The 13,041-nt window shown below is 51.1% G+C and overlaps 1 protein-coding gene across 1 annotated transcript in view; it reads left to right on the top strand.

The window, feature by feature from the left end:
• Window positions 1-3,248, top strand: part of Vwa5b1 (von Willebrand factor A domain containing 5B1) — a 45,521-nt gene extending 42,273 nt beyond the window's left edge. The window contains exon 23 of the mRNA XM_090335685.1: window positions 859-3,248. Coding sequence (XP_090191811.1) covers window positions 859-1,365 — 507 coding nt within the window. The 3' untranslated portion in view covers window positions 1,366-3,248. The remainder of the gene's footprint in view (window positions 1-858) is intronic.
• The last annotated feature ends 9,793 nt before the right edge of the window (window positions 3,249-13,041 follow it).

Raw genomic sequence — 13,041 nt, 5'->3', positions numbered from 1 at the left:
TCAGTACCTAAGTGTATGGTGTCACTCTGCATCGCCAAGCACTCAGATCAGCAGGGCTCCATGCATAGATCCCCTTAGTACTGCTAAGGTCTGGCTTGGGACTTAGACCCAGAGGAGATAACTTTGAACTAGACACCTGGAGTCAGAGCATCTGATGAGACCCAGACAAGGAGCCAGGCAATATAAACCCTTAGGTGATGTGAGGAGCTGGTAGGGAGGTGCGGGGGGAGGGTAGGAGGAGGGAGCATGGGATGGGGTGACATGAAACCCAGGCCTGAGAGAGAGGTGGCAGCAGAATTAAGCATGATTTCCCAACAAAAGAAATGACTGAGCCAAAACCTGAATGCATACAGGGCTATGGTTAAAGAGAGAGACAGAAACAGAAATCGAGAGTCCAGGATAAACAGAGCTAGGTAGTGCAAGGCTTTATAAATCCTATTACCATCTCAGCTTCCTCTAATAGAAGATTAAAGCCCCAGAACTTAGCCTTGAAAAAGTGTTTGACTTGTGCCTTCGGGTGCCACCTCTAGGTGCAAGAGGACACGCAGAAAAAAGGTGTAGTCCACATAGGGAGGTAGACAGCAGAGCCATTTGGAAAGTAGCTGTGTTAGGGATTAATCTGTATGCGGGGAGGGAAAAGGAGATGAGCAAGGTCGGGTTGCTGGACAGTCTTGTGGGCCAAGCTGGGCCTGCCCAGGTTGAGAGGCAGGTTTGGGGCAAAGACTTGTGGTTGGACTTACTGAGGGTTCAACTGCAAATCTGAACTATGGTTCAGACCATTTTCAGCATGGTCATGGTGATGATGCAGGAGCTAGAAAGTCTGAGATCTCCTGAGCAGGCTCCCGCTCCTCCCTACAGGTGTCTCTGCAGCTGGCCTCGGGTGCCTTCCTGCTCAACCAAGCCTTCTGCGAGGCCATCCATATCCCCATGGAGAAACTCAAGTGGACTTCCCCCTTCACCTACCACCGGATGTCCCTCACCACTCGCCATTCTGACCCTAAGAACCCCAGCCCACAGTTGTGCATCCTCCCCTCACCCCGCCACACATCGTGCGACCGTGGCTCCATAGAGCCTTCAGCCGATGGCAGGCCGGGCTTGGAGCCCAGGTCGTTGGTGGAGCACACAGGCAAGATGTGGGCCACTGTAGTGGCGCTAGCCTGGCTGGAACACAGCTCAGCCTCCTACTTTATTGAATGGGAGCTGGTGGCTGCCAAGGCCAACTCGTGGCTGGAGCAGCAGGAGGTGCCCGAGGGTCGCACGCGGGGCACCCTCAAGGCTGCTGCCCGCCAGCTGTTCGTGCTCCTGAGACACTGGGACGAGACCTTGGAGTTCAACATGCTCTGCTATAACCCAAATTATGTGTAGGGGGAGGGGAGGGAGGGGGACAGGAATGGGGCTATTGGAGCCCAGAGGGGCCCAGAAACTTTTTGAAGCTGTAGCCAATATAATGGTTGCTAGAAAGAGCCCTGGACTGACCGTTGGGAGAGCCTGAGTTGACCCCCAACTTTGCTGCCACTTAGCTCTATGACTTTAGGTCAGTTCCTGTCCCCTGTCTGGGCCTCCGTTTCCTCATCTATAAAGTGAGGGTGAGACAAGGGAATTGGACTAGATCTTGCAATGGTCTCCACGATCCTCTCTGTCCAGACTTTCAGGCAATCCAGAGGCTTTACTGCTACTGAGAGGTAACCAGAGAAAACACACTCAAGCCTGAGTTTTCTCTGGAATAAGACTGTGGGCCTAGAGTAGAGATAGTAATGGGCCCCTCAAATAGATGAGGGATACTTGAGAGACCCAGTGGCAAGTAACCAGACATACAAGCCAGCCCTAGATACCTAGAGAAATCCTCTTTGCATCATGGAGTGGGCTCTTGTCTCCATGGTGACAGTCTAGGACTCCCCTGATTCCCCACACCAAGTTACCTGGAGGCCCATCTTTCCCAACTCGTTACCGAAAAGTCACTTGAGGATCTTTTCTTTGGGTGAGGAAACTTCCTTAGGTACATTTTTAGTACTGGTTTGCAGAATATCCAGGGGTCCCTATTTAAGAAGAGGAGTGGGATGGGGCCAAGGGAGATTGATGCCCTAGGAGGTAAGTGTTAGCACAAAGCTGTCCCCTGTGTAGAAATCCTCTAGAAAAGACTGAACAGAAGAAACCACACAGGCTGGAAATCATTTACACAAAGCCAGTCCCACCCACTTGTGCTGAGGCATTGCCATGCACATTGCATTCTGGGATAGTGGAATCTGACTACATCAAGTTGTAGGAAAGAAAGACAGAACTACTTTGCAACAGAAAATCATTGTTGGAGATTGGGGAATGGCAGCATTGGCTAGGAGGCAAGATTTGTAAAAGGCTCTTGCTGGTGTGGCTGGTTTATACCTGTAATCCTAGCTGCCCAGAAGACTGATATCTGAGGATCACTGATATCTGAAGCCAGCCAGGCAGCAAAGTCTGTGAGACTCTTATCTCTGATTAGCCACCAAAAAGCCAGATATGGAGGTGTGGCTCAAATGGTAGAACACCATCCTTGAGCAGAAAAAGCTAAGGGATAGTACCCTAGGCCCTGAGTTCAAGCCTCAATACTAGCACAAAAAAAGAAAAGGAGAGAGAGAGAGAGAGAGAGAGAGAGAGAGAGAGAGAGAGAGAGAGAGAGAGAGAGAGAGAGCAGCGAAGGAGGGAAGGAGAAATCAAAGCCAGACTTCTGAGGGTTCCCCAACTCCAATTCCATCTCATGACACCCAGGTATTGATGGACTCCATCTCAGATTCCCTCATGGCTAATATAAAACTATCCAATCATCACTGCCCCACAGCCTCCCCCACTGCCTTCACAAGCTTAGGACCCCAAGACTTGCATACCTCATAAGGTACCTCTTTCCAAAGCCTTAGCCTCGCCATCAAATTACTCTCCCAAGAATTGTTCCCAGGATCCTTGTGTGAAGCCCCACAGACATGGCTCTCCTGGAGATTTGGCTGAATTAACCTTGAGGGATCTGGCTCAAGTCTCAGCCTTAGGAAGAGTCAAGGAATCTCTAGTGGCAACAGAGGCTGCAGAGAGAGAGAGGGACTCCCACAGAAAGTCTGTGGTAGGAAGGAAGAAGAGGCTTCCCACAGGATGAGTGCCCTGCACCCAACCCAGCCCTCTTGCCTGGCCCTGCCCCCTATCTCACCTCCCTATCATCTCCCAAGGGGATTTCCCCACCCAAGCAGCACTCTTACCTATTTGGATAAAGTCCCTTTGCTGCTCCATAGCTGACTCTGCTTAGACTCTATGGGGAGGGGCCCGTCTGCAACTATCACAACCTCACATGGGGCAGGATGAAGTTGGGTGGTTGACTCCATGTCAGTGCCACTGACCGGGACACGGGTTTCTGGGGGTCTGCCTGCCCCCCCCAAATGAGGTATGAGGAGATGTTTGTCATTTCCCTGCATTCACCCTCAAAAACCAAACCGCCTTGCTTCTTAGGCTAGCAGCTCTAGCAAGGATGAGGACTGGTCAGTCACTAATGGGAAACTGTCAAGCTCAAGGCCCAAACACCTGGACTGAGGCTTCAGCCTTGTTTGGGCAGTGAACTCCCCCTCTGGGAGTGTTCAGACCCCGGGAGTCATCCAGATGGCTTTGATATTCCTTCATTCTCTGTCTCCAAGAGGCTTGGTGAGCTTGGATTTTCCCTGTCTGCCTAGGTGACCTTGACTGGTTCCGGTGCATGCTGATCTCTCTGCTTCTCTGTATGCCCTAGTGGAGATTGGACTGGTCCTACACCGGGCCTCCAGGTGTCTTGGATTAGACAATGACCATAACTGGGGGCAGTCCAGTCCCTGTACAGTGGGGAACTAACCCAAAATTGGCCTCTGGCAAGCTCCTCAGACCCAGCCTGTACTGACTCTAGCAACTAGACTTGTTTTAAACAACAGATAGGAGCCTTGGATAATGACCTATATTAAAGTGTGTGCCCTTAGTCTAGGTGAATTTGGATTCATCTGCTTTCATGTGTTAAGCCAGCTCTTGCCTTCCTGGGCACCCTGCACTGCTTATAGAAATGCCCATTGGCACTACCACTGCCTTCAGTGGCAGAAACACCAAACTAGGCCTTAGGAAGCCCCTATATTGGCTGTCCCCACTCCCAGAGCACTGAGTACCTCTTGCCAGAACGCTTGCTTCCTCTGAAATCCTGCCTCATCTTTTACACAGAAATGAGCTAACACTAAATCACCTCCAACCCCGTGACTCAGGTGAGGCAAGAAAGTGCTCTGTGGACAAAGATGTGGGGATAATCCCAGAACACACTTCTGTGGGCACCCATCTCAGTACATGTAAGTTGACCACTTATTTTTTTGGCCAGTCCTGGGGTTTGAACTCAGGGCCTGGATACTGTCCTTGAGCTTTCTCAATGCTAGCGCTCTACCACGAAAGCCACAGCACCACTTCCAGCTTTTTCTGTGGATGTGGTACCAAGAAATTGAACCCAGAGCTTTGTGCATGCTAGGCAAACACTCTACCACTAGGCCATTCTCCCAGCCTCAATCATCACTTTTACCTGCATGCAACTCAGCCAAGAAATGTTGGTCTCGTATTTCCCTGAGGATTTGTTGGGCCTTGACATCCCAAAAGCTTTATGGAGCAATTATCATATGCCAGGTATAGGAAGTACCCAGTACAGTCTGCTTCCTCTCCTCTGACTTATTCACCTACCTGGCTGGAACAGCTGGGAGGGGGGCGGGGTGACACCCATTGGGGCTCAACAAGCTGCCTCTCACATCATGCTATGTAAATCTGAGCGACATCCCCTCCCCCAGTACACAAAATTCCTTTGCCATCCTTAGTATCCTAGAGAGGGAAAAGAAAGTCCACACAAGAGTGGGGTATGTTCATTGCTTCAGTGCTTGGAAGAGGTGGTGTTTAAAAAAAAAATTCTTAGCAGGGACTAAAGTCAACAACCAAAGTCATGGGCTGTAACATAGCACATTCCACAATGCCAGTGTAAAAATAACCAGGGCGGGGGCGTGTGTGGCATTTTACAGCTGGGTAATCCACAGAGATGCAAGTTCCAGGGTTGGGAGCTTGGTAATAGCAAGGGCCCTATTATGGGGTACTCTTCCCCCTCAACTCACCCCGCTTCTCAGCCCATTGACCAGCCTCTCAATAGCACCGCCTCCCAGGCTGCCTGACCACGCAGGGACAGATTTCACCTGCTTGGGTCGCAGATCTTGGCTCACGACCAGCCATCTTGAGCTTGCACTCGCTTCCAAGGCAAAACGCCTCATCACAAAGCACTGACCATAGCAAGCTTTCCCTACCCTGGAGGCTTTGGCTCAAGTGGTTGACCGGTGAGAGCCTCAAGTGCCTGGATCATGTTACCCGTCCCTTCGCCACTCATCCTGTCCCCATGGTGCCTGGGATACTTCCTTGCTCCCAGATTCTTCATCACCTTCTTGCCTGGTAACCATCTTATGTCAGTGTTGCAATTCTGGTTGGCAAGCAGGCCAGCAGTACTTAGACCCTGTCCTGGGTCTGTGTGTGTCTGTCATTGGGTGTCTGTCATCAAAGAATGGCTGTTCTGCACATGGTAGCATTTGTGCATCCACCGGCTTCAGCTCATAAAAACTGTCAGCGTGGCAAACTTACAATTGTGTCTATTATTTTATTCCCAGAGCCCATTCAGTGCATTTGGCTTTCAAACCAGTGGTTCTAGGGTCTAGGTGCCTTTCTTAGTGGCTGAACCATGTTTGTCTTGACTTGGGTCCCTCCTCATATAGCTGACTGGCCAGGTTTGTCCAGGATTAAAGGAGGTCGCTGAGATGTAGGACTTGCTTCTCTAAAACTGCAACCACTCTGACGAAACTGAGACAAGCGGGTCACCGTCTGTTCCACAGAAGCAGAGTCTGAGATAAGAGTTCAGTCCAGATGGCTTATCTGGAGGAGCCCAGGAAATGCAGCAGGAGAAAGTATGGAAGTAGAAACTGAGCTCAGAGGAATATTACTAAGAACGTTACTGCCGAGCTCACCCCTGTAATCCTAATGACTCAGGAGGCCGAGATCTAAGGATCGTGGTTCGAAGCCAGCCCAGGCAGGAAGTCTATGAGACTCTTATCTCCACTTAATTACCAAAAGTGGAACTGAAGTGGACCTGGGCCTCGAGTGGTAGATTGCTAGTCTTGAGCAAAAGCAGCTCAGGGGTCACTCCCAGGCTCTGGGCTCAAGCCTCAGTACTAGCACAAAAGATTAAGATCACTGCACTGAGCTGTCCTCCGTTCCTTGCTAGGGCCACTCATGGCACTTCTCACCTGGCATCGTCTGCAGCATGAGGGAGCCACTGGGGAAATAAGCCCAAGTGCTGGCCCAGGTAAAGGAGGGCATGACAGCACAGCCAGCACACGTTTCCATGTCTCTGCACCTCCTCATGAAGTAGGGATGCTGGATCTCACCAGCGCCATCTTGACCGTGTGATGGGTAAGGAATTGGGTTTTACTGGTACTGAAATCCTATCTCCCGGGTGATGGGTGTGCCTGAATTCCTACAGGTACACGGATGATAGGTTCCCGGACCTGGTAATCTTGTGCCTTGAACTCGGGAGACTCTCAAGTTTCCTGTGACCCTAACCCATCTCCTGACCCCAGTCAGACCAGCTCAGATGCCATTACATCAGGCCGGGTGTGCTGTGTGTCCTGTCTCCTGGCTCACCTCCAGTCAACATCTCATCCCACTTCAGCTCTCCATTGAGGTTGAGCTGGGTTGTTGGCATTGTTTTTCTGCTCTTTCCTCCTCCTCTCATGGCTCAGTTTTCCAACAGTATTGAGTGTGTTCGCAGGACAGCAGGTCTCTGTGACAATAGTCTTCCCACAGACGCTGGCTTTCCAATGAAGACTCCCAATTCAACCTCTCAAAATGTGGCTTCTCTGTATCTCACCAACTGGATTCACCTTATAACACTCACACCAATCATTGAAATGAGCATAGCCTCTTTGCAAATCTAAAGTTCACAGATGCGCTCTGACAAGCAGCCAGGATTTATCATTACTGAGCTAGAGACTGTCTATTGCGAAGGGTAAATATATGCATTTTTTAATTTAGCTTGACGTTAGGAAGCTGTACTGTGGAACTGACATTTCTAAATTGAAAAGAAAAGGAGAGATGAAATGCTGGTGCTGACGGAGGGCGTCAGGACACCCACACGGAGTGAACTGAAGTCAGCTGAGCCGCCAGGACAAGACACCATCCATGCCAACTGCCATCTCCCTCCTGAACTCCTCCTCCCATTTGAGATTTTTTCTCCGAAACAGTTCATGGCCACAGAATGTATTTGTTCCTACTGAGCACTGATGGCTCATGCCTGTAATCCTAGCTACTTAGAAGGCTGAGATCTGAGGATTAAGACTCAAAGCCAGCCTAAGCAGCCAAATGCGTTAGACCCTTATTTCCAATTAACCAGCAAAATTAACCAACAGAAGTGGAGTTGTGGCTCCAATGGCCAGCCTTGAGCAAAAATCCAAGCAGAACACAGGTCCTGAGTTCAAGCCCCAATAACCAATATGTGCGCGCGCACACACACACACACACACACACACACACACACACACACACACCATTTATTCTAAAGAATATATTCCCACATTATATTAGGACCCACACAGCACAGGCTAGTTACAAAATCAAATAGAAGGCTCATTTGGAAGCTTTGTTGCAACAGCTCCGAAACCAATCACTTTTGTAGACTTCAGAGAGAATGAATCACTAAAATAGAAATTTCCAATAGACTAAAACATTTCCGTGCTAGGCTAACAGCGCTGTCACAAGCTAAGACTGCTGTCAGTGGTTTCCTGTGGGACAATGACTTCAGGGAGACAGATAAACACTTCACTGCCACTTCCATGCTAGGCTGGGGGACCAGAAGACCCTGGGGACTTCACTGACTCGTACAAGCCCAACTCGGTCTCTGCCTTTGGGAGAAGCCTGATGCTTTGTTCTGGTTTCCCATCATGCCTCCTAAAAGGCATAGGGAGGGCTGTGTGTGTGTATGTGTGTGTGTGTGTGTGTGTGTGTGTGTGTGTGTGTGTTGTATGTTGAATGTACACAACTGGGATGGCAGTGTCTCCTCATCCCTCACACTGGGAAGAATATACTGAACCTCAATAGCTCTCTGTCCAGAAGTCTGTAGGGGGGAGGAAGTGAGCCTGAGGTTTCTGGGCCACCGGGGTGCCTGCTGCTATGTACCCAGTCCTTGCACAGCCCTGGGACTCTTCCTCATCACCAGCCCCTCAGGAAGCCTGAACTCCTGGGCTCAGTTCACCTTTGTCCTGGCCTGTAACAGGGAGGAAATGCTAAGCAGAACCCAGCCAGCTCTGTCATCCACCATCCTGCCCCAGTATTCCTCATTACCTCTGAGCATCAGCCAGAGTCCTCTGCCCACGAACCCCGCCTGGGATCATCCAACCTGTTCACGGCCGAAGTTCCAGAGCTGGAGCCTTGGAGGAAGGCAAGCCTGTGCCCTCTGTGACACACAGAGATGAGTCACCTGTGGCACCTGTTGAGACAGGTTCCTTTCCTAGTCTTGGGAAAGGGCTCCAGACTCGCAGGATGGCACCCATTCTCAGCTCCCGAGCACCACCCCCCACCACCTTCAGCTGGTTGCAGGAAAATCATTCCTGATGGCTTCCTCAGTCACCCTGAGGGTGGCACCCTTACCAGGGACTGACCCAGACTCTGGCTACTCCACATTGGTGGAAAGCAGGGTCGGGTTTCAGGTATTGCCTCTGTACGCAAAGCCCTCAGTGCTTGCCCATGCTCCAGCAGAGGGCGCTGTGGGCATGCACTGCCTCCCAGGCCCAGGACAGCACCCGCCAGACCCAGCCAGAACCTAGGAGGACAGGATCAAGTCAGCCTTCCCAAACTACTCCTGTCCTCTGCCAACCGCCTTTCTTCTCTACTGAAACTAGGTGCTTTGTGCTGGCGCGGAAGCCCACTGAAAGGCAGTGCTGGTCAGACACCTGAGACTGGGGAAGGAGAAAGGGGTGGTCACGCAGTCCTTTATTGCTTGGCTCACTACTCCCCCTCTTCCTCCTCTCCATCACATTTGCAACCTCCCTCCTCCATCCCCTCTCCCCACACCACAAATCTCATGCAAAGCCCGCCTCTTCCAGGCAGCCTTCCCAGACCTCTTGGTAATAAGTTCATATGGCATAGATTATTTATATATGCACGGGGCTACTATCTTTCCATCTGACTGGGGATTCCAATTCTACTAGGACAGATGCTGCAGAGCTGCCCCTTATGTTAGGCTAAGGTCTCTCTATAGGCAGAGAATTTAACTCCTCCTTTAAACTGGAGGATTTTCAAATAGGGCTCTGTCTCCTCCATCTGGTCACTCACTCTTCAAGACACTGTCTGTGGTGGTGTTTGGAGGAAATCTCTTTCCCTCTCCCCTAGGGTGGATCTGAGCTTTGTATATTGGCTGAGGATGAGGGTTTGGTCAGGCAAAAAGACCAGTAATTTTCAGGAGAATAGGAAAGAGGTAAGCCAGGTGCCAGCAACGTATGCCTGTAATCCTAACAACTCAGGAGGCTGACATCTAAGGATTGCAGTTGGAACCCAGTCCAGGCAGGAAAGTCTGTGAAACTCTTATCTTCCAGAAAACTCGAAGTGGTGCTATGGATTAAAGTGGTAGAGCTCTAACCTAGGGTGAAAAAGTTCAGGGGCTGTGCCCAGGCCCTGAGTTCAAGCCCCATGACAGAGGAAGGAGAAGAAGAAGAAGAAAAAGGAGGAGGAGGAGGAGGAGGGCAGAGGAGGAGAGGAGGAGGAGGAGGGCCAAGGAGGAGGAGGAGGAGGAGGAGGAGGAGGGTGGCAGATGAGACTGTAAGAGGGTGAAGACTACAACTCCCTTTTTGGCACCACATTTCTGCAGGCCCCCCTCCATTCTCTCTCCCACCCAAGCCCCTGCCCTCATCACTACTCATTTGAATTTTTTTCTGGAACCTCCACCCTCATATTCTATACCCCCATCACATCCAATCTTCACACTGCAGCCAGGGAACCACTCTAAAATACCTTCCATACCCCCAATAGAGCTCTAAATTTCAAAGCAGGTGATGGTGGCTCACACCTGTAATCCTAGCTACTCAGGAGGCTGGAGCTCTGAGGATCACAGTTCAAAGCCAGCCTGGGCACTAAAGTCTGTGCGACTGAGGCTCTTACCTCTAATTAGCCACCAAAAGTCAGGAATAGATCTATGGCTCAAGTAATACAGTGCCACCTTTGAGCAAATAAAAAGCTAAGAGACAGTGCCCAGGCCCTTAATTCAAGCCCCAGGACCAGTCCCATCCCATAGGTCTTCTCCCTTCTCAAGAACACAGCTGGAGGCTCAGGACACTGGAAGTGAATCAGTGTCTTGGCCCCGTTAGACACACGTGGCTCCCTAGGGCTCACCCCACTTCCACTGCAGCTCCCACACAGAAGCAGCAGCAGGTGAATGCCAGCCTGGGGAAACCAGGTCCCAGCTGAATTGGAAACAGGATGACAGAAAGGCTGCACCCATGGAGACCAACCTGGCCAGCCTCCCACTTTGTAGGACTAACCAGGCACATCAGGTTTACACGCTCTTCAACACCCGGTAGGTACTGTCCCTTCTCCAGACATTGATGGCCCCATCCAGTAAAAGAGGGAGGTGGGTTCCTTCCAACTTAGTTCACCAGTTGGTGATCTCAACATCCTGAGCCCAGAACCATCCTGGCCCATCCCACCTCAGCCCTTCTGAACTGTCACCTCTCCTGTGGACAGGACTCTGTCCTTGGACCAAAGCCTCTAGCTTTCAGGTGGCAGAATCCACCCTGGAGAGACATACATCTAGTCCAAGCATGGAGAAATGAACCCTGGGAATGCAGGGCCTGGGCTATGCTGAGCCAACATCCATCCCTGATCCCAAGCAGACCCTATGGATTCCATTCCAGAAAGCTCCACAGCCACCAGGGGACAAGGTCCCAAGAGGCACAGGGACCCAATGGAATGTCAACCATCATCAATCACAAATTTGGCCCTGGGTAGTGGAAAAAATGCTGGAACTTCCGGTCCAGCCCACCAGCCAGCATCTACCTCTCCCCAGCTGGACAAGTCACCTCAAGGCACAGTGCCTTGGTTTACCCATCCAAAAAGTGGCCACACCTTCCTCACCAGTGCTTGACCAAGATAATTCCTAAGAGGTCCCAGGAGACCCTGTAGGAGACCCATGTCAATCAGTCTTTGCCAAGTCCAGCGGGGTAGGACACAGTACTCTGGGTATATATGTATATATGTGCATATATATATATATGCCACTTCCAGTCCAGGAAAGGAACTTCCAGGGTAGGTGACAAAGCCTGGAAGTTGGCAGACATTGTAATTAGTACTTGAAATTAGACAAAGTACTCCCCAAGTTGAAAGAATATCCCTGTCTTCCAATCAAGACTACTGTTTCCAACAGATTATAGAATGAAGGATGGGGGTCCAGGGGGAAAGGAGGCCTCCACCAGAAATGGGCAAAAGCCAGCCTGGGCAAGCCACCCTGGGGTTGATGGCCTGCCATTGCCTTTGTCTTATCTCTCCAAGGTCATCTGCTAAGGGTCTCTCCATCTGTTTTCTCTGTATCCCTTCCCCTCACATGAGAGCTCTCCCCAACTCTGCAATAACAGGCTTCATCAAATCCAGCAAAGCTATGGCTGTCCCTAAGCCCAAATACTGTTGTTTATTAACAGAGAACACCTAGCCAGTGGGGTGGGGAGAGGCCAGCAGCTGGGGAGGAAGAGGAGGGAGGCTTGCCCTTGTTCCATCTGCCCAGAGTCACAGGAGCCCCAACTGTCTAAGCCTCATTCCTGCTGGCCTTGAACTCAGACCTGAACCCATTCCAGACTCCTATGCCATCCCTTGACCCAGCCTGGGCTCCTGCACTAGCCTTTAGTCCCCTACTCATTGTAAGTCCACCTTAGGGCTCACTCCCGAGTCATCGCTTGAGCCCTAGATAACCTAGCTATGGGAAGACCCTGCCCTGGGCTTTACACCCAGAACCTGCCAATACTGCACACTGCACAACAGCCCTCCCTCCGCTGTCTCAACACCTTGCACAAGTACAGTCCTCCCTTCCCTCCTCCAAGCAGTGCAGCCTCCTCCACCACAAAGACGTCGCCCTGGGAACCAGGAGGGGGCACATTAGAAGCAATTAGCCAACACGCAGTTGGCAACGATGCCTTAATAAATACTAGTCTGAGCGGCATGTAAATAAATATTAGAACATATTAGGTGGGCAGGAGGCACAACATGGGCCCGGGGGCTGATGGCAACACCTCTGCTATCAGATTGGCACCTGCTAGGCTGGTAGAGATTACCACACCCCTGGAGGTCTGGGACCTGCTGCCAGTTGAGAGAGGAGGAAGAGAGTGGGAGAGAGAGACAGAGAGAGATAGAGAGGGACATGGGAGGAATTAGTGAGGACTAAGAAAGCAGAATGGTGCAAGCAGCTGCCTCTGTGCCACCTCTTGGAGTTCCCTGCATCTTTTCTTCCTCCCTGGCTTCTCAGCTTCTTCTTCTGGGGCCACTCCATCAATCCAGTCTCTACATCAGTGGGGGGGGGGTGCAGTGTCCAGAGCTCAGACCTTCAGGCTCTTGGCTTTTATCCTCTTCTACTGGCCAAGTGAGCACATCCGGATAATTATCCAGATGCTTTAAATGTCACCATATGGGGAAAGCTCACTTGAACCCTTCCAGCCAGACCCGGGTCCTCTGGCTGAAAGACTAACCCCCCCCTCCCCTGGCTCTCAGAGAGTTTCACAGGTCCAGCACTGCCTCAACCTGCCTCAGCCCCAGATGGTCCAAGTTCAGTAAATGACAGCTCCATCTCATCTACCTTGGAGATGTTTCCAGAATCCTCCCTGCTCTATGTACCTCATTGGTCAATCCTCTCACTTCCCCTCTCTTGTTGCAATCGCCCCTCCTCTTTGGGTTGCTGGCTCCCACCCTGACTCCCAAGTCTGTATAGACAGAATGGGGTTAAAAAGATGTGACCAGGATGGGATTACAACT

The sequence above is a fragment of the Megascapheus bottae genome, chromosome 6 (genome assembly GCF_031878675.1).
Source record: "Megascapheus bottae isolate mThoBot1 chromosome 6, mThoBot2.hap1, whole genome shotgun sequence".
NCBI lineage: Eukaryota > Metazoa > Chordata > Mammalia > Rodentia > Geomyidae > Megascapheus > Megascapheus bottae.
This window is presented reverse-complemented; position numbering and strand designations above follow the sequence as displayed.